Below are 21,795 nucleotides of genomic sequence, written 5' to 3' on the forward strand. Positions count from 1 at the left end.
TTACACTTTTTAAAGTGTCAAAATTGTGTTTATTACTATTTTTAAAATTCTGATACACTGAACATTTTGCCCTGCATGTACATTTAACTTCCCTCTATATTCTTTTCCTGTCCAAACGGCCCTGCAGTGTCCAGGTTAAAGTCCTCCAGCGTCACGCTGCGTACCGCTGCATGTTTGTCCTTGCTTGTAGCTGGAGGGGTTGTGTGTGAAACAGCTGACATCGTTCTGATCCGCCCAGCTGTAAGCAGTTTGCGGACCGGTGTGCCGGCTCACCGGGCGGCTGTCAGGTGGCCCCACGTCTTCCCTGTTAAACGTCACAAAAGAAGAAGAAGAGGAGAAAGAAGTGAGCTTGAAATATTTTGAGGAGACAGAAACAAAAGAAAGCTGCTGCTTCCAACTGAACGTCCTTAAATGTCTTAAAACAAAAGACCTTTAAATCTCACAACACAAGCACCAAACCCACTCGTTTGAGAATCATTTCATGCTTTTTCCTTTAGAGATGCTGAGATGATCATCGATTTACCTTTCTTGCTGACTCTTTAAGGTCCAGCTTTTTCTCATGAAGATAACTGACTCGACACCGAAGGAGCAGTAACTTTACCCTTGTCCTTTGCTACCGTTAAAATCTCGGTTTTAGCATTCTGAGCTTCATCTCGTTTAAGGATAAAGACATTCAGGACAAAACTTTGGATCCAACGGTTCTGTGCTTTTATGCGTTTCTTTGAAGCCACTGATGGAGCTGCTGCTGCTTATTTTTTGTACTTTTTTATTTCCCATAGAAAGTACACCCTGCTCAGTATATTTGTGTTTAGCTGTGTCTCCTAGAATTCAGTTACTGTCTATTTTATTTTTGTTTCTTTCAAAAGAAAGTAGTTGTGACCCCATAACTTCTTGGACAAAGTTATTGTTTGGAACCGTTGTTTAATTTAATTTAATTTTTTCAAATTTTATTACTTATTTATTACTTTATTCTTAACTGGACCTGATTGATTGAGCAGAACTAAATTTGCTCCAAATCGGATTCTTCGCAACTATGTAACAATTGGAGCTTTTTGCCGACAGGTCTTGCTTCATGTGAGATAGTTGGTAACACTTTATTTGAAGGGGGTGAATAAGACTGTCATGACACTGTCATAAACATGACATAACACCTGTCATAAACATGACATAACACCTGTCATAAACATGACATAACACCTGTCATAAACATGACATAACACCTGTCATAAACATGACATAACATCTGTCATAAACATGAATAAGCCTTCATGAATATTTATGACTGTTGTCATAAAACGTCATTCGGTAAATTATGACACTTTTAATACAAAGTTGACATTATTCATAATGTCTTTGTTATGACAACTTGACATTAACCAAGAAATCATTACTGATGTAAATTTGTTATAAAAGTATTATTGATTGCACTTTAAAAATTAAGTAACTATGTTATTAAAGGTAAAGTATAACAGTAATGATTTCTTGGTTAATGTCAAGTTGTCATAACAACGACATTTTCAATAATGTCAACTTTGTATTAAAAGTGTCATAATTTACCGAATGACGCTTTATGACAACAGTCATAAATATTCATGAAGGCTTATTGATGTTTATGACAGGTGTTATGTCATGTTTATGACAGGTGTTATGTCATGTTTATGACAGGTGTTATGTCATGTTTATGACAGGTGTTATGTCATGTTTATGACAGGTGTTATGTCATGTTTATGACAGGTGTTATGTCATGTTTATGACAGGTGTTATGTCATGTTTATGACAGTCTTATTCAACCCCCTTCAAATAAAGTGTTACCAGATAGTTTTATTTAAATTAAATGTATGCCCTTAGTTGTGCCTGCATTTCCCACAGTATTAGCTTTATTCTGAAAACAATAGTTGAGAGAGCATGTTTGAACACTGGTCCCAGAGCAGCTTAGTTTCAGAGATTTCTCCTCTGCTCAAGTGTAGTATTCACTCTGGTTACTTTTAGCAGATACTTTCCATTTGCATTCAGTTAAGGTGCAAAAACTGACTTGGATTTATTTTTTTTTACCTTTCAGTCAAAACATCTGACTGATTTCATCCTATGTTCTCTTGTAATCCAGCTCTTGTGAGTAGAAGAACTCTTTTTGGTGAATCGAGATGGAAAATTCTTGCCCCAGGTGGGTTTTCTGGCAGTGGTATTTGGGATTCTTTGTGTAACGTGGAATAATTCAGAGCTGACAAACAAAATTCACAAAATTAAATCAAATGGCTTATGGTTCACAGCGGAGTATTTCCATTTTTATTTGTGCTGCTGGTGAAGTTATTTCTGTCGATGTGTTCTGTTCTCTGGGCTGGTTATAAAACCACTAAGCGTACAGGCAGCATTCACTAAAAAGCATTTTTATTTTGGCTCCTTAGTTGCAGAAAATAAATTTGATGATTTGTTTTCCAGTTCAAATAATAATACATCTAAAAATCAACGAATAAATTATTTAAATCCACCACACAGAGTCACAGGAGCTAATCGGCTGCAGTTTTTATTTTCCACGTCAGGTTTTGCATTCATAAAGCTGAATAAAGTGTCTTTCAGCTGATTGTTTTGGCTCTCCAGCCCCCGTGTTTACCTAGTTAACCTTCTCTTATCTTTGTTGCAGTGGGAAACATTATTTTGTTGTGCTCAGTTTAAAAATATAAAATTAACCCCTTTCTGGTTAAAAACCAGGACAAAACACTTTATGTGTACTTTTAATAAATAAAAAAAGAAAATCATTTTAAATAAAAACAACAGAAAATATGAAACATTGAATGGGGATAGCTGAACACAAATATCAATGTTGCTACGCTAAAGTTAGCTTGAGCTTTCTCAGTTAGCTTAACAGTAAGCTATCCATAAGAATGAAAGCTCACCTTCATGAAAACTTAACGTTTGACGAGCAGAAGTAAAACTGCAAACTGTGATGCTCTTATAAAGACATACAATTAGAACAATCCCAAAAACACAAGAAAACAGATTTTGTCATCGCTAATCCATGCTAACGTTTAGCTTCTGATCTTAGACTTGTTGAAAATGTGAAACCAACCATTTTAAGTTCTAAAATATACACTCAGATTTAGTGTCAAAAGTGTGTAAATAAAGAGGAATTTACAATCTAAATATTAGTGTGGTTGTACGTATGTTTTTGAGCCAATGTGGAGCAGAAAATGCGTCTTAGAAATTCAAGCCTTTACATTGGGTTCTTATTTTTAAAATTCAGTAAAGCCGCATCACCTTGAATCCTGAGAAAAACTGGTTGAAATGCACCGACTCTGTGAAAATGAATGTGAAATTCATGTCAATGAGCTGATGTGACTCTGTGATCACACTTCAGCTTGAACTCGTCTATTGTCTTGTTGCGGCTGAGTCATATAGCTTATAGCTGCTCTCGTCTCCATGGTTACAACACTGGTTTTTAATAGGTGCAACCTCAACCTCACTTGTATGAACTTAAAAGGTTTTGTTTTATTACTGCCTCTTTTGATGGCTAACTGCTGGAATTAGCGCTGTGAAACTCATTTGGACCAATTCAAGTGTCGCTGACCCGTCTCGCTCTCATGAAACTTTCCTGTAATCCCAGGCTTTTCTCTACGGTTTTACTGTAAGGAGAACTGAACTTCTTTTACATGGGCAAGTCCACACGCTCGCACTGTCAAGGACGGCGTCTTCCTGTATACAACGCTGTCCTCCCACACCGATGGGTCTCACATTTCAGTGTCTACTTTGAAAGCCTGTGGGTTGTTTGTGTTTTTTCTTTTTTTTCCATAGAGTGCAGCAGGTTTTAGGAGACGGTGTTTATTTGCAAAAGGAGAAACCCTTCCAGAGATGTCAAATGTAGGGTCAGTTATAGATCGTCGCCTCTGAGCAGCCGTGCGTTTCATTGTCGTACATTTCTATTTCTGTGGCGTTTCAGAGCAGCAGGGAACCCCTTGGGAAAGGAAACGCCGATGTTTTAAATGCATTCCTCGTTTGAAAACTTTCTGTAATTAAATTAATCATCTTATTCAATGGCTTGCTGTAGCTAAGCGTGGGAATCCGTAAAGACACACTGAAAACGGCGGCAGTCTTCACTCAAGCAATGTTGATTACAAATTGATTCGAACTTAAATAACTCATTTCACCTCAGTTCAGCTCTTATTTACATCGTGATGTTTATTTGTGATCTACTGTGTAAACAAACCCAATTTTGAGGACAAGCACGCAAAAAACTCAGGTAATAAGTTCAAAATGGCAGCAAATTGCATTTTATTAAAGGTTAAATTGGATATTTGTGCTAATAACACAAAGGTCTTTCCAGAATAAAATCCATTAGTCTTAAATTACACCCCTTACAGGAGAGTTTATTGAGCTCCTCTAGAATTACTGCTGCTTTCAAATCTAAGGTTTTTCTGCTCAAATAAAATATAAACCTCATTTTATTCATTGCTGGAGTTACCCGAAGTATGACGGATATACAGAGCCAGTTTAATCAGAAAAAGTAGAAATGGCTAACCCTGAGATCATTATAAAGATGTGGAAAAAAACTATCATAAAAGCCTTTAATTTCAATAGATTTATAAATTAGGGGGGAAAAAACTAAGCATTAATAAATTGTTTCCCGCCTCCAGTGATTATGGGATACAGATAGCCAGTCCAGGACAACACAGGACAACCAGCCATGCACATACTCACACCATAGGGCAAACTGAAGTGACTAGCTGAACTGACATCTTGTTTTTGGACTGTGGGAGGAATCCAGATTACCCGGAAAGAACCCAGACGCAGAAAGGGTTTGAATCCAGGTTCTCCTTGCTGCAAGGCAGCAACACTACCAACTAAGATCAGCTTCCACCTCTGACAATTAATATGAAACAAATATAATGGAAGCATTTGTCATTTTCACCTTATTATTTGAAGTTAAAAGTTCATTGGTGCTACTAACTGTGAAATAAGTATAAGAACAAGTGTTAAAGAGGCAGTATTATGTATTTTCCAGGCACATAACACAATCAATATAATGCCTTGATTTTGGGCCTCTGTCTCTTTAAGAAGCTCTTGTTCTTTCTGACGCCTTCAGCATGACATCACTACTAGTTTTTCACTTAAAACTGGTAGTTTGAATGACAAACTCAGCAAGTGTATGCTAATAGCTGCTGCCGCTAGTCTGGAGGAGCCGTGTGCGAAAGTTGCAGAGGAGAGTTGGTCTCTGAAGTGGAAGTTCAGCTTGGAAACGGCATTTCTGAGGAGTTTCATGGAAAAACCTGCAACTCCAGGTATGTTGTTGATAAAAGAATAACACTATAGCATCATGTAAAGCTCAGTAATGTGGATTTTATGTACTGACACTTTAAGTTAGTAAGAAATTTTACATATAATTTTACAACTAAAATTCCAGGAAGTCTAATTTAGTAACTGTAAACTTGTTTTTCCCTTGTGGTGACAGAAATTGGAAAACAAAGGAGAGCAAAGCCTTTCAAGGAAGATAGATCTGTGTCGAACTGAACGCTCACCACATGTCGCCCAGATCTACAGCAAGAAAAACAAATCTGGAAGGTTTATTTTAAAGCTGCTCTTCGCATCTTTTCCAGGAATGTCAACAATATTTGAGGACGCAATATGTCGGGTTTTACTGAGGGATTACCCGAAGGAATTATGTTTACCGAAAACTGAATCAACGCTCACTCAGACTATTGTGTAAATAAAACCGACGATGAGAATTTAATGGAAGCAAACTTGCATGTTTATGGCATTTCAAGGTTCCCACCAGCACAAAGTGTTTGCTTTAGTATATCAATAATACGTTTTGAGATAATGCACATTTTGAGAGGGGAAAAAAATCTGATAACTTCTGTTGGCAGGGCTGAACATCGCTTTAAGCTCTTTATAATGAACAAAACAGTCAACATTGGCTGGATGTTGCTGTTTAAAACACCCTGAGTTTTTCTACCTTCAAGCTGCTGGAACAAAACTCTCCACAGAGAAACTCGCTTTACATTTCAGGAAGGTGCAGATGAACATTTAGCCGTTTGCCCACAAGGAAAAGAAACTCATTTGGAGGAATCGATGTGAGGCTTTCAAACCCTAAAAAGGCTATAATGACTGTCGCGGATGGTGCTGGAAGCATCATGCTGTGGGCCTCTTTAATGCCAGAGAAAGCAGGCCAACATTAAGCTTGTGGAAAACCTTGAATCGCTTGAGAAATGTGCTTAAAAACTAAGTCAACGTCATTAAACACGACCAATTCTGCCAATTAGAGTTCTCAAATATGTTACATGCTTCACATGCACATGCTTTTATTGTTAGTGACAATAAAAGCATGTGGTAAATGTCCAGCTGAGATTAGAAACCAAACAAAAAGCCCAAACAATATTTACATTTAGCAGAGAGTTGCAGCCTATTAAGGACTGGCTTTGAAACGGAAAAACTTCAGAAGCCAGGACAGAAATTGACATTTAGGGCTGCAAAGAACTCAACCACAGCGCTAAAAGTTTATCCACAAATGTACAGTGAGCCTCAAACCCAGTCGTAATGCAGGAAGAAATGGAGTGTAATAAAGAGTTTAGAGTCGGAGAGAGAACATTTCAAACATTCGATCACACATTTTTAGTGGCTGAAACACAGACAGCTGTAGAGGCGTACCCAGAGGAAGAGGAGCAGTCGGGACGTTTGTACAAATCTGCTGCTAAGCTCCCAATTAGTAATCAGCACCTGGGAACGTCCTCTTATTGCTCTCTGGGGGAATTTGAATGTCTCTTTCAAATCTTGTTCCAAAGTTTAAAAGAACAGTGCGATGCAAGCGTCAGGCAGAAACCCGAGGGGGGAACGTGACCAAGCCAAAGCGTCAGACAGAAAATTTACATTTAAGCAACACAATTAACCGAGACGCCGAAATGGAGTTAGATTATCTGCAGACCAGTGAAACTTTATATTCAGGGTTTAAATGAAATGCTGCAAAAATAGCTTTGCAAGTCAACAAGTAGCTTATACCAGCAGATTATACACCGAGGCATAGCTTTCTATTTGTGACTTTCCTTCTGGTTTAGTTTGATTGGTTTGCTTGGTTTTAGTGAGATCTGAATAATAAATAATCAGATATACATGTAATTTATTATTATACTGGCTTCCCACCAATTTATGATCTGATACTTAATTACATCACCCTGCATTTTTTTTGCATTTTATGCTACAACCTGGTACCATGCATCTCTCTTTGTACATTGCCAAATGTTGTACAATATATTTTATAGTTTAAAGAGGTAAACCATTATTGTTTTCCTCAGGGAAGCCACTTCTCTTTCTCATCATGTGTGTTTGCGATTTACTCACTCCTCCTGCGTGACTCTAATTGCCTGATGTTTGGTTTTAATTTCTTTCAGAGCTGCTTTATTTCGGAGTGTTTCAGGTTTTTCTGATGTTTTTAATCAACATTTTTTGTTCTGATCTGAAAGTTTACTCAATCTCAACTTCACGAAGCTTCTTCAGTTTCAAACGAGAACGAGGAGGAGGAGTGAGGGTACGTCGAGTTCTTGCAGAAGTTTTAGTTGTCGACTCTCTTAACTCGGCTTCTAAGTCCTCTATGAGCTGCGAGGATTTACCTGATCTCGTTGGAGAACTCCCTATCATGGTGGCGTCTGTCCTCCAGCTTCCAGTACAGCACCCCAGCAAACACCAGTAAGATGAAGACGAGGAGAAGCGAGCCCACAACGTTCCCCCCGATCACTGCAGATCTGTTTGGATCTGTAAAACACATTTATTCTATCAGACTGCTTTTACTCTGCATCTGTTGCTGATGTTGGATGCTGTGAAATTAATTTCTAGGCAATAGAAACTCACTTCCCCTAATCTTTTTCTCTCTCTCTCGTCTAATCAAGCAGCATTTCGATGGCGCTGAAATGGATGTCAGGTATTCAAAGAGGATATTTGAGGTGATTTGTGGTGCGACGTCTCGCAGCTCAGAGATGTTTGGAATGAAACATGTTCTCAGGAATCTTACACCTTTGTCTCCACCTCGGTCATTCTTGCTTGCTAAGAAATCTCAGGCTCATAGCTAAATTGGGTCTGTTGATGTTTGTTGCTGCACAGCTGGAGGTCTGCTGCAGCAGCGGAAAGTAAATGTAACACAGGAACTACACAGTTCTGGTGAGATGCACAACGTACATATTCATCTTTCTAGCTTTTAATAGTTTATCTAAACATTTCTCTGAATTTAACCACATAGTTTACATATTTAGAAGGCTGGACTTCAACTAAAAAAATGAAGTAGCCCAGTGACAGCAGCTCAATTTCAACTGGGCTGCTGGTTTCAGGTTTTTTTTTACAAAATGGAGGAAAAACATGTTTTTTTCACCGTTTGATTTAAATTTCTCTTATTCTAATAAGAGTAATGAAGTAACAAATTAATAATCTGAATATCACATTACAGAGCAAGTCAATAAATTAGTATATTTTTCACCATCTTTCAGGATCTTCATCTCTAAGTGAAACAGTGATGTATCTATTTTAATCTGGAACATACAGATACAGTTTATTTATTTATTTCAGAGCTGACGGTTGTTGTATTTGACCTATTGAGAGGAAATGCAGCCCAACAACCACTGAGCTCAAACACTCTTGTCCACACATCATTTCAGAACCATTTACTGAAAGAAAACACTGATTCACAAACTGTGAAACTGAAAAGAAAAGCGTCTCTAAACAATCTGTTCATGTTTAGCATTTATTTAAAGAAAAAAAATAAATAATTTTAGACTCTAGTGGCCTTTATTGAGCAGTGAGTAGACAGGAAATGGTGCAGAGAGAAAAGGGAAGACATGCAGCGCCGCTCCACAAACTGAACCACTCAGCGCTGCATGTTCAGTGATTATATGTTAATCGTTTTCTCCCTTCAGATCTTCACAACAACATATGACTAATAACTCAGACACTTTGGAAAACCTAGAAGTGATCCAGTTGAAACAAAATGTATCTCCTCACTTTGGATTTTATTTACTGTTTTCCGTTTTGCAAGCTCTGCTCTGTAACGCCATCCTGAAAGTAAAGCTCTAAACTGTTAGTGTCCAGCATGTGTGGGGTTTGCAAATATGTTAGCTGCCCTTTTCCTGACCCTAAACCTGTCTCCACAGACTTAAATGTTCATTACAGTCTGGTCCTGCTCTGTTTTGTGGATGAGTGAACTGGTTCAGAGGGACAGGAAGTGATTCACAGTAGCCACAGTGTTCGTATGGACGAGTGAGCCCTGGAAGTTCGCCATCATCTCCACAGTCCTGACTAGTTTAGCACCAGGTGGTTCTGACCATACTGTTAGCATTTGGATTAGCCCAAAACAGTGCTGTCATCTGTGATATTCAGGAGTTTCTCAGACGGTCCACTGAGGTTCAAAAGAGCAAAGAGAGAAGAAGAGTGGGGTGAGAACGCAGCCCTGGGTTACGCCGGTGCAGCTGGATGAGCTGAAGTCTTAATCCATAATACAGCTCACAAAAAAACATGTTCACCTCAGTTTGTGTTATCTAAGATGTTCCCATAGCTTGGAGAGGAACGATGATCAGAAGAGACACAGAGACGTACGAGAGGGCAAAAAATAAAAACGCTATGCGGCAAACTCTTTCTATAATGTCCTGGTGATTATCCTGAAACCCCTTGGCGGCGTTCCTGAGCCGCAGGGCCGGAACCTCTGGTCTGGAACAGAAGCCTGCGCTTGAATCGAAAATGAATCATTCACCGCCCGGAGCCAAAAATCTGAGCGCTGAGTCAAGGAGCCAAGGACTCGACAAGATGTCAGCGTCGTAAGCTCGCTCCACGATTCAGGAGGCAGGGGACTGAGATTCCAAAACAATGTGTTTTTTTCACTAGAGTGTAAATACAAAAGAGATGATTTTTCTTTGAAATATCAGGCTGAATCACGGAGCGTACCTACTTGAGCTCTCAGCCACTGCATTCATCCCCACAGAGACACAGCCATGCTCTCCACCTCAGTCAGAGCTTTCTGTGTATTAATAGACTTATTGAACTCCCTCCTATACAGTCTTGTTATTTGCTGTAGTTTAAATGGAGGTTTTTCGTTTTTTTTCTGCTGCTACCTTTCCCTGCAGAAGATGGCAGATAAACGACAGGAAGCAGGCTCATTTTGGCTTTACTCTTCAGTGACTTTGTGACTCAGCAGCAAAGAGACACTGACATGAAACACAAGCAAGAACATTACATAAATACAGTTATTTCTAGACATTAAAAGCAACCTCTTACTGCCGTCATTAAGAGTGACGCACTCGTGTCCCCCGAGCGCCACATGTAAGCAAAGTGGAGCCATGAGGAGGCTGCGGCAACGCTACAAAACAGGAACCTTAAATCAAAAAGGGGCCCCGCATGATTTTATGCAGCTCTGTGTGTGTGTGTGTGTGTGTGTGTGTGTGTGTGTGTGTGTGTGTGTGTGTGTGTGTGTGTGTGTGTGTGTGTGTGTGTGTGTGTGTGTGTGTGTGTGTTTTCCTCTTACGCTTGTTGGCTCTCAGGGTGATCCTGCAGCGTTCGGCTCCAACAGCATTGTTCACCTCACAAAGGTAGATCCCTGCAAAGCTCTGTGTGTGGTTGCTGATTCTCAACTCCCCGGTTGCGCCGTCTGTAACGCACATCGCCACATACAGAGATCTAATCCACAAAACAACAACACTTCCCTGTAAGCTGCTCAGATTGGTACCAATTTACATTTTCCGCCCCCTCCACGTGATGAAAAATAATTTTTATATGGCTCACGTGCTCAGACAAACAACACTGTTGCTGCAGAGGGAGACCTTATATTGAGCGCTTTGTAGTAATTCCTTAATCTGGATTATTTCATTGAATCTCTGGTTGCATGTTTTGTCCTGTCTCTGATAGCCTCTTAAAGGGTTTTTCTGCTACTTTTTGCCTCTTCCAATTGAAAAGTGTAATCTCTGCATTTTTCTTAGATGTTAAGGTTGCATCCATCAGAATATCTCTACTTCATTTGTGACAAAAAGTGCAGAAAGAAATTCAGGTTTCTTCCAACAATAGCGTTCTTCTTCAATGCGAGTCAAATTTGTGAAGTCAATAATGGGATTTATTCACAGGTAACAGGGTAAAGGGGCCCAAATACTGCCACACCTAAATTTTATTTCTAGAGTGGCTCCTTCAGGTATTCGCAAGTCACAGATTTTTTTTCTGTGAAACGTAACTGAATCATTTATAAGAAATTCACCAATTTGTAAATTTATTTCATTAAATATTTTATTTATATATATATATATATATATATATATATATATATATATATATATATATATATATATATATATATATATATAAGGTTTTGAAGCTACCATGCCTATACACTAAAATGCTAAAGCAGCCAATCCAGGAAATGTGACGTATTTTCCTTAAAGCTGATTGGCTGTGCCCCCTCCGCTCCACCCCCTGTTAACGGAAGTAAGGAAAACTGTCAACGTTAGCTTATGTGGTAGCGCTAACACGGTTTGTGCATTGCTATGTGTCGGTCTGTCACCAAAAACCTCAACAAAATACACATTTTTTTATTCTAGCGTCAAATATTAAAAAAAAAAAAGACTCAAGGGGTGTGAATACTTTTGCGAGCCACTGTCTGTAGTTTGTGGCAAACAATGGAAAGAACAACTCGCTAAATCTGTGATCGGGACAAAATGCCAATGATATGCAGCTAATGCACCAAAGTCCACGGAAAATAACTGCACGCTCATCTCGAGAGTGCAAATTATTACTTCTTCATTTTTCTCCTGGATGACTCATCATGTCAATAATTTGTAAAAACCACAGTAAATCCCTTTTAGGAGAGAGTTAATAGGCAGCTATTGTGGAGTCAGGAAGACAATGGGTCCTTCGATTTTGTGCACAGAGGATCCAATAACACAGTGCCTCCTTTTCCAAACACACACACACACACACACACACACGCACACACACACACACACACACACACACTTTGATGTGCAGTAACAAGATGACATCAACAGAGGTCAGACTTACCCTGTGTGGCAGCAGCAGGCATGGGGTCTCTGCTTTCTCTCCGCCACTTGTACGTTAGAGGAGTGGATCCTTCAGAGGACTCGCAGTGCAGAGAAACGGCTCCACCGACCAGCTCTCCTCCTTCCAGCCAGCAGCGAGGCACAGATGGTTTTACTGCAATCACAAAACCATCGGGGTATTTCCCGCATCGCCATTTCTGTCGCATTTATTTTATTTACAGGCAGGGTGAGTTGACGTGTTGAATAAAAAGGGGAACGACTGAAAAAGAGAGCAAATAAAGCAATACCTTTTGAAATATGCTCAATGAACTAAATAGTGCCTTCTGACAAGGAAAAGAGAAACAAATCCCCCCAAAAATTGTAGTTTGATTGAATTAAAATCAGATGAACAAGCCCTCCTTTTTTAAAACAATACCAAGCAGCTTAAAAATAATTTAATTCCAGTAAAATCTAGGATCAATTGCTAAAAAATGAAACAATCTAAAAAAGAAGAAAAGTGAAGTGAGTCGTTACCTCGCAGTTTTCCTTTCATCGCCGTCTCTTTGAAACTGCTAGCTGCTTATGTAAGTTATCAGCATAGTGCTTTCTTCAGATTGTAAGCCTTTCATTACAAGTTTGATATTAAAGGTCAGAATGAGAGAAGGCGATGACTGCAATATTAGTACAACTATAGAAAAGCCAAGGCCTCAGATCTGAACATTTCCCTACAATAGCTGCTCTCATCCAAGGTCACTTCAAAGCATCGTTGCAGGCACTTATGATTGTGTCCCTGAGTTTCAAAATATAAATATTTTCATAACCCTGATGTTTTTTCTTTGTCTTATTGTCTTAATTTGTCAAAGCACTGCTGAAAAGATTTTAAAACTATTTAAGAAATGCCAATTTTTCACATTTTGTGTGGGTGGATAAAGGCAACAATAGGAGAATAATCCCAGTTTTCAGTTATCAGCCCAGTTTTAGTAATCTGATTAATATGGATAAGTTTAAAAAAAAAAGACCAACATTGGCCAATACCAATGTTAATGTCAATATTTATGTTTTTGTATATTTAGGCTGATGAAGTTTGGGATTGATTTTTAGTTGGTATTAAAGTTTCACAATAAAATTAACATTATAACCCTACTAGGTATTGCTTTATTAAGGTTATTTTTACAATAAGTCTCCAAAATGTTGCCTCGGACAAAGGCAGAACAAAACACCCAAAGAGGAAACACTAGCTAATTAAGTTTGGATCATTTTTTAAAAGATTGTTTTCATCATCATGCATGCAGAAGGAACTACAGTTGTGAACTGCAAAGTAAGTCAACATTTGTTCTGATTTGTCACCAGCTTATCAGATTCATTGGACCATTAAATGGAATGGTCTGCTTGGACTTGATAAGATTTCAGCCTGCCAAAATTGGCGATAAATATAGAAATATATTCATGTAGCAAATATTAGAACCAAAACAGAAGAACTTTCCTAACTAACATTCAATGTGACATACAGTAATATTATTTACTTATAATAAGATCACTTACAGCAGAATTAGAGCGAAGAACAACAAAAATCGGGAATCTGCTTCCATCTGGACTTATTAGCACAACCGTAGCACCAAAAGTCCCGCTGCCTGTTGCCTTTAAGCTTATAAATAAAGTTTAACTTTTTACAAGCAGCAGGAAAAATGGCAGAACAAAAAGCAAAAATAAATCATCTCCACTGATCTAATATTTACCCCTGCTTTAGAACAAGCTAACTGCTAGCACAACTGTTGTGAACTCCTGAAACCTAAAAGTTTTAATTTATTTTTCATCTTTCAGTCTTAAATTGGCGTCAAGCATCCTAGAAGAGCATCTGTTGTACAATTAAAAAGTAGAAAGTTAAAAGTGAAATTACCTGGAGCTACAATTAGCAACGAAAATGGTACGTCTTGGAAAATAAAAATCTCTCCTAAACTTTTACTTGCAATAACATTTGAACACGTAAGTTATCTTGGCTTCATTTCCAGCAGGTTGGGTTGTGTGTGGCATTTGCTGGTAAGAAACTAAACGGCATCAGAGATGAAATAAAATGTTTTTGGCTTTAGCACTGTTAGGGAGGCAGACAGGAACAATTAAACAAACCAGCTGATACCAAATTACTTTTCTTTTGTACATTAAAGCAGCTCAGCAAGCTGCTAGGAAGTAAACATATTTATTTGCCTAACTTTTTGTTCTCAGTCAGCTTTTTTCCACATCTAGTAATTAGACTGTTTTACATGTAGCAGCCACTCCTTTTACCTCTAAATGATCAACCCTCAAACAATCATGTCTGCCTCTTGCCTGCATTTGAGTCCTTCACAACCAATAATGACACCAAGAGCTTTAAAATTTATGGAAATGCAAACTTATTGCTTTTGCCATGTAAGTAAACAGGCAGATAATTACTGAAGTGATTGCTCAGTCATATTTAAGTGACAAAATTTCTTAGAGCTAGTATGTTTTGCCAACGTTTGTAGAGTAGCAAAGCCACGTAGAGCTAAAATATTGTGATTTCAATAAAGTGTGAAAATTATTTATTTTTGCTCATTTCTGCATTAAAAATACAAGAATTTGAACATAACTTCATATTTTTGTCTGTCCAGTTAGATTTTTTTTAAATATTGGATCAGATTGCAAGATAAATTTTTGACAGAATACTCATTTTTTCTAGTTTTGTTATTGTACAAGTAGATTAAAGTAGTGCTGCTCTTACTTGAGTGAAATGACCAAATGCCACTGGTAAGTCGTGACACCTCTATTGTTTCTATTTCCAAAAAGAAAAGTCAAAATCTTGTATTTTCTTATTCTTGATAGTTTGTTCTGCAAGAAAGTGTTTAAGGTCACTGGAACTTCTTAAAAGACATTTAAACCAACATAATCAGCTAGTTAGCTAAAGTTAACCTGCCTGTTCATTGTGTATCATTTTCACTTCACATGATAGATGAACTTCTGTTGGTTCGTCACATAAACTCCCAGAAAAACACGCAGAAAAACGTTCAAAGAGGCTGAACATTTCTGTAGTTTTAGCTGCCAATAGAGCAGCGCTGTGACATTTTAAAACACGCTTCCTTCACCCTGTCTCAAGCTCTATTGTTAAGCGACTCCCATAAATAATGCAGCCATGTGACAGGTCAGTGTCCAGTCTTACCCTTAACCACCAGTGACACCTTGCGGGTGTCGACCCCAGGCGACTTCTTCACTTTGCACTGGTAGGTAGAAGTGTGGCTGCGTGACAGCTGAGCGATGGAGAGAGAAGCGTCGCCCTTGGAGGGATCGCCTGCAGCAAAGCTGAAGCCTTCAGTAACTCTAGGACCTCCATGGTGGTACTCGGTGCCGCCGGTGTACGACAGAAGCTGGAAAACAATACGAGAGAAACATTAAATCAAGCTTTAAAAAAACAACACTTGATTAGAGATGTAAATCCCAGCAGAACTGTAACTTTCTCTGTCCCGAAGCTCTCTGAGCTCATTGTTCAAGTTTCACTGCAGGTTCACTGTGGAGTCCAGCTTCTGCGCTCATGCTGGCACACTTCCAACCAGACAGCAGGGAGAGGTTTTCTCACAAAGCAGCAGTGAAACACCCAGTGTTCACCCTGTGCCAGTCAAACAAGCTGGAGAAAAATTCAGCTAGATAAAAATACATTTTTGCTTAATTAGCTGGGAAATCTCAGCACTCGTGGAAATCTGTGGGTCAGAACACACGTCCCAAAAGGAATGCTAATGACTTTCTGTGAATTGCTGTGTTCCTTCTAATCTTTTTTAGATGCGCAGAAGGGCCCCTGTCGACTCATGTTTTAGAAAAGCATGCAAACTGTTATTTCTCAGAAATCTGCGTTGTTGAGGTTTTTCAAAGTCACGACTAAACAAATGCTTGGAAGAAAATCTACTCACTCCACTCGTTTTTACACCTAGATTTATATCAATATTCTCCCTTTAACATATTTATCCGTTTTACTTTTCATGTCAAACAACAACAAGCTGAATAAACTCATACATATTTTGAATCACTGTGAATGACTTTTGGCCCACTACCATTTGCAGATTTGTTTTATTCTGACTCATGAAAGGTCTATTTAAGTCATCCCAATTGAATTTAAGAAAAGACATTTAATGAAGTCACTTTGAAACCTTCTATTTTTGTCACTTAAGGGCTGGATTTAAGATGTGTTTTTGATAAATCTCCTGCTGCTTGAAGAGCATTCTCTCTAGCTGTGGGTCAGGAACTGGTTGATTTTCTGGCAGACAACATAATTTACGGTTAAATCAATTACTGGAAGTTGTCCAAAACACGAAAACAGAAGGAATCGGTATGAAATCTAATTCTTTTTCACATAACTGCATTTTCAGAAGAGGGATGTTTTATTTATTACAGTTGGCTAAAACCATATTTTACTTTCAAATCTTAGAAATGTGCAAATCTGCAAAATGCAGAGAAATAAACTAACTTTATAATTCCAGTAAATTTCAGATTTTTTTTTCATGCAAACTTCTAACTTTACAATGTGAAATAACATTTTATTTTGGTCAATTAAAGTTATATATCTGTGTTTGCATTAAATAAAAACTGTTTTAATTCATCTGGAAACTTCTGCTTTTTTGGTGAAAATTGATTGCACTTTAAATATAACCATAGTCTGACTGACTTTGGGTATTAAAATGAAAATACAGCCACTTCACATCAGGACCAGCTTTTTAAAAGCAGAAACATGGCTAAATTACAGTGTTTTAGGATTTGCACTCAACATTTTTTACAGCTGCTTGTGTTCTGATTCTTAACAGGGAGAAATCTTTTGATTTTCTAGCCAAATTTCTTAAAATCCACTTGGATTCAATGTCAGAGATACTTCCTGGAGAGAGGAAGGCAGTTTAAAAGAAAGATTGTGATGGATTGGACTTCTAGCTGCATGCAAAAGCTGAACAAACACATGGGGCTCATATTCAACATGTACTGAGATAAAGCACTTAAGGTTTTAGTGAGTTAATATTTTTTCTCAACAGAATGTAAAACCAAAAATGAATAAGAAAAGAATCGTTTTCCTGAGTGCTTTGTTGCTTTCAGGACGATTCTTTACATCATCTTGCATCTTACCATCTGATCCTTCTTGGTAGTGTCTGGACTGAGCACAGACCATTCAATGTCAATTTCTCCGGTGTCCAATAAGCTCGGCATGTAGCTGCAACCCAAAGTCACGGAGTCGCCCTCGGCCCTCTGGACGGTCTGCGGGCCTGTCGATGTCACCTTCAGCCCTCGTGTGCATCTCAGCTCTGCAAGTTCAGGCCGTTCTTGAGATCAAACTAACATTTTAATTTACTCTTTCTACTACCAAGGGTAAATGCTGTCCTCTTTCTGATTCACCGAGCTACAGCTTGTTTCTATGCTCCATTCAGGCTGTTTGGTTACCGGAAACGTGGAAAACAAAAGCCCTCAAAAAGAAACAAGATCAGCCAAACAGGATGTGAGAATGTGGTTATGAGTTTTTCAGGGGTTGCAAATTGAAAATGTCGTCATCAAGAACATTTCAATAAGAGGCTGAGTGTTCATGGAGCTTTTTGCAAAACCCATTCTATTCATTGCATTGTAACAACCATAAGGCCCTTTACAACACTGTAATCCTCACAAACCCTTGAAGGTTTCAACTATTTCAAACCTTTCACAACAGAAAAAAGCAAAAAAACAAAAAAACAAAACGAAGGGTTCAAAACCAGAGCTGGAAAATTAAACCCCTCTCTCTGAACCCACTCAGATGATGCAGAGGCTTTAAATCCTGAAACATTCATCTTATCAAAACAAATCTAAGTACAGATAATGGGAGAAGCTTGAATTGGGCTCCAATTTGCCCTTTGGGAGAACGGAACATGAGACTATAATTGAGCTTTTCAGGGATTTCAAGTGTACTGTTTGGTAGTTTTGTAAAATCGGCCCATAATGCTTTTATTCCACTCTGTACGGGTACGCTTTGTCCTAACATGCATGAAATGGAGCAGCATTTTAAATAAAATACCAATGTTTATGTGTAGCTCGGGGGACACCAGTGAGACTAAACGTGCTGCTAAGAGCCACACTCTGAACAAAGCAAGCACAGACTTAATTTTAAGAACAATAGGGTGTTGGAAAATCATTTCGGAAGAGAACATCGGACCTTGTTGGAGAAGCTGTGGCTGCCATGGTGATGTTGGGTAAACTCGGATCCCCTGAGGCCCCACTTTCAGCAGAGAACAGATACGAAGGTCATTCTGATTGCTTCTTTCAGGCTCACAGAGTGGAATTGAATTTAGAAAGTTAAACCATTTTCACCTTACAGTGGATTGTAGAAATATTCACACACTAAGTTTTGTCTTTTAAACTGCAACCAATGACTTTGGTATATTTTATTGGGATTTTATGTGATGGACCGAGAAAAGGTGGCACATAAATGTGAAGGGGAAGGAAATGGACAGATGGTTTTACAATATCTTTTGTGATGTACTCATGCAGTACTTTGATATCCAAAATTACTGCAAATTCCAGACCAAACAACAGGAATTAAAGGGCTCATATTTGGAAAAGTCCAGGTCTGTGTAAAGCAGCTCATATGGTTGCCAAGCAAAAACTCTGGCATGGATGAAATTTGGTGAGGCCACACAGAACGACTTTGAGAACATTCTGGTCCACCATCTGGCATCACAAGAAAGGGAAGCAGTGCACCGCCATGATGGTGAGGAAATGGTGCTGACTCCAACTTGGGACATTGTGAGTCACAGGGCAGAACACTTCCTTCAATGAGGAAGTGGAATCTGGTCACTTCACGGCCCATCTGTCCGCCCATCCATTGTCTTGCCCTCAATCTGGGGTCAGGTCACCAGGAGAGAAGATCTAGCAAAAAGCCCAAACTTCCTCCTGCCCAGTCACTTGGACCAGCTCCTTTGGGAGATTCCCAAGGCTTTCCCAGGCCAGCCAAGAGACATGTGGTCCCTTCAATGTTTCCTGGGCCTTTCATTGGGTCTGCTCCTGGCTGCTTGTAACCACAACCTTGTTTGTTTGGTCACTACCCAAACTTTGTGCCCACCAGTGAGGGTAGGAACATGGATTGGTAAAGATTCACCTTTTAGCTCTGCCCTCACTTCAGCAAAACAGGCTAGTACAGTTACTGCATCACTCCCCAAGTTGCCTCCAAGCTGGGAAGTATGCACTACACTTTTCCAGGAGAAGACGATGGTCTTGGCTTTGGAGGAGCTAATAGTTCATCCCGCCTGCTTCACACTTGGCTTCTTGATTTAGATTAGCTTTGAAATCTACCCAAACAACGCTTATTGGAAGAAATATTCAGAGGTCCATCTGATGTGAATAAAGCAAAGAACAAAGACCACAGCAGAAAGAGAAAGAGTTGGGTTGCAAAACAACATCCCAAACAAAGCTCTGCTCAATTAAACAAGAACAACAGCAAACGTACAAAGATGTGGCGGTCAACCTGAACCAGTGGTGTCCAAAGACAGTCATGGTTCATTAGCAGGACTCTGGAGTCTTGAGGAGGAAGTTTAAGCATGTACAGCTGGCAGGACACTGACCTTTGAGGACCGGAGCTGGACACCCATGTCTTAAAGACTACAAAAGCCGCTTGAAGGCAGAGATTCACATTCCAGTACGAGAATGACCATGAACATTCATTTGGAGCAACAATAGAAATTAGATGCTAAAATGGTCCAGTCATACAACAGACCTAAATCCAATTGAAAATTTGTGGCAAGACTTTAAAAACAATGATCAATGACAACATGAAGAATGGGTGACGTATGGTCTCTGTTGTAGCATGTAGAACACGGAAAGGTTCAGGTTGTGACAGAATTGCTGCAAGACACTGTTAGTTTGTGTACAAACACATGAATTCACATTGTTGTTTTGCCTGTGGCCATACCTGTGCTCATGAGCACCGCAGAGCATAACAATAACCAAGGTGGACAGCAGAGGTTGAAAGGTGTCCTCAGGTGAGAGCAGCTCTGTTTGCACGTAATCATCCTATTTAAAATAGAGCAAGAAGAGCATCTACACTTATAGATCACAAATGAAACAATGTGATTAAAAATAAAAGATATCATACCTGAAAAAGGCTACTGCATCCAAAAAAGCTGCCCATGGAGAGCAGAGGAACAAATGAAGGTGTAGTGTTACTCCAAGAAACTCCTCCTTTCCTTCTGGTTCAGCAACAAAATGCCTTCTGATTGGTCCAGTAATTTTCATTTTTCACCTTACCTTAGCCAAACCTTCTATTAAATCTTGCATTTTAAGCCAAATTGTATTGAAATACAGTAAAACCAATTAATTGGGTATTTATAAAGCATGGATCCATGTGCCTAAATGTCAGTCTTTGTTCTGACAAAGACGTTAAACCAAAAATGCAAACAATAGGTAAAATACCTCTAATATACAGAAAATATACCTGCAAAATTCAGTTTATATCTGCCAATTACCCACCTTTGTTTACTTTTTTATGTAGGTGTTCCTCTAAGCTCTCTTCAGACACTAATCCTGTCTTTATTTTCTCTTTTCATTTTATCAACAGGACCAGAATATTGATAAATAATAAATAAAAAAACCTTCCCTTGGAAAGAAGAAAGCATCTGCAATCCTTTTTTTGTCTTGGATACACAATATACCACATCCCAGTGACAGACCTGTTATTAAGCAGACGCTTTTAAATGGTAAGAAGGAAAACAAAGACAAGATCTTGGGCAGCAAAAGAAAACAACCCAACAACAGGTTTTTCAGGCAAAAATACAAAGCAGCACAGTTCATATACAATACAAGAGTTTCTGAAAGAGTAGATATATTAATAATAGACTGCTGGGCTTATCTCTGCGGCGCATCTACGGAAAAATCGCCTCTATAAATCAGATACGGTGGGGGATCTTTCAGAAGACACGCACAGAAAATGGATTAGAAATAGAGGATAAGGAGCTTTATCTGAGCTCTGAGCTGCATGTAAAATATTGGACACTTTCTCCAGTTGTCAGCTCGTGTTTTTCACAAGCTTCTGAAAAACACTTATGTTTATTGCCACCAGTTTATGAAGCAGGAAAGTAAGCAAAATCTAAAACTGTACCAAAACCCTTGCTGACTTCTCCTGTTCGTTTTAAACTTTCGTAAATAAAACTACAAAAGTTGTGGATGGGTTCGGTTGAAAGAAAATATTTCAGAAATCCCAAAAACACACATTCTTCTCTTAAAATGTATCAAATTTGTTTTCCTTAAAAAGGGTTTTATACGTTTCCCACATAACCATGTAAACTTCAGTTGTTATGAAAATACTGAATACATAAAAAACAACTTAAAATAAATTTGTCTTTGCATCACTGTTTTAAAATTGGTCTCTGTCTCTTTAAGAACTCTTGCAAAGCTCGACCTTCAGCACATCATCACATTAATACCATGTGTGAAATTGATATAAATCATAATAATATATTTATTAATTTAGAGAGACTAAATACAGATTCACTCGATCATTTCAGATATTTTTTATTTATTTTTGTTAAACCGGTATGTCAGATAAAATCCTGATGAAATGTCTGTGTTTTGAAACCCAATAAAACTAAATCACACTTTTGTAAAACAGTACGTAAAGAGCACTTTCTTAATTTTAATACATTTTTAATAGATAAAACTAGACAAACTGGTCCTTGATTATGTAATGGTGTGATTAGTTGTCGGCTCAGATTTCCTTTCTTTCAGCGATTATAGTGAGTTACACAACACCTTTCAAGTTAGACCTTTTACATGAAAAGCTTTGGATATAATAACCTTGTCCTCCATCATTTAAAAC

At 38.5% G+C, this 21,795-nt stretch overlaps 1 protein-coding gene across 1 annotated transcript; it reads right to left on the reverse strand.

Annotated features, from left to right (window-relative positions):
* Window positions 1–87: 87 nt before the first annotated feature.
* Window positions 88–20,012, reverse strand: vsig8a (V-set and immunoglobulin domain containing 8a). The gene is made up of 7 exons (XM_088011053.1): window positions 19,894–20,012; window positions 17,091–17,266; window positions 15,151–15,355; window positions 12,004–12,156; window positions 10,484–10,606; window positions 7,593–7,734; window positions 88–304 (listed from the first exon to the last, which is right to left on the reverse strand). The coding sequence occupies exons 1-7, from the start codon at window positions 19,991–19,993 to the stop codon at window positions 136–138; spliced, it is 1,068 nt and encodes a 355-aa protein (XP_087867179.1). The 5' UTR covers window positions 19,994–20,012; the 3' UTR covers window positions 88–135.
* Window positions 20,013–21,795: the final 1,783 nt, after the last annotated feature.

Source organism: Poecilia mexicana, unplaced genomic scaffold (genome assembly GCF_051168715.1).
Source record: "Poecilia mexicana isolate PSO_F unplaced genomic scaffold, ASM5116871v1 scaffold_12, whole genome shotgun sequence".
NCBI classification, from domain to species: domain Eukaryota; kingdom Metazoa; phylum Chordata; class Actinopteri; order Cyprinodontiformes; family Poeciliidae; genus Poecilia; species Poecilia mexicana.

What these genes read in the sequence shown, in the direction of transcription:
- vsig8a (XM_088011053.1), bottom strand. Translation starts at nt 19,993, where the DNA reads ATGATTACGTGCAAACAGAGCTGCTCTCACCTGAGGACACCTTTCAAC. An exon ending in GGTGTCACTGGTGGTTAAGG is followed by an intron (nt 12,157 to 15,150) that starts GTAAGACTGGAC and finishes TTGTGATTGCAG; the next exon opens with TAAAACCATCTGTGCCTCGC. An exon ending in GCCTGCTGCTGCCACACAGG is followed by an intron (nt 10,607 to 12,003) that starts GTAAGTCTGACC and finishes TGTGCGTTACAG; the next exon opens with ACGGCGCAACCGGGGAGTTG.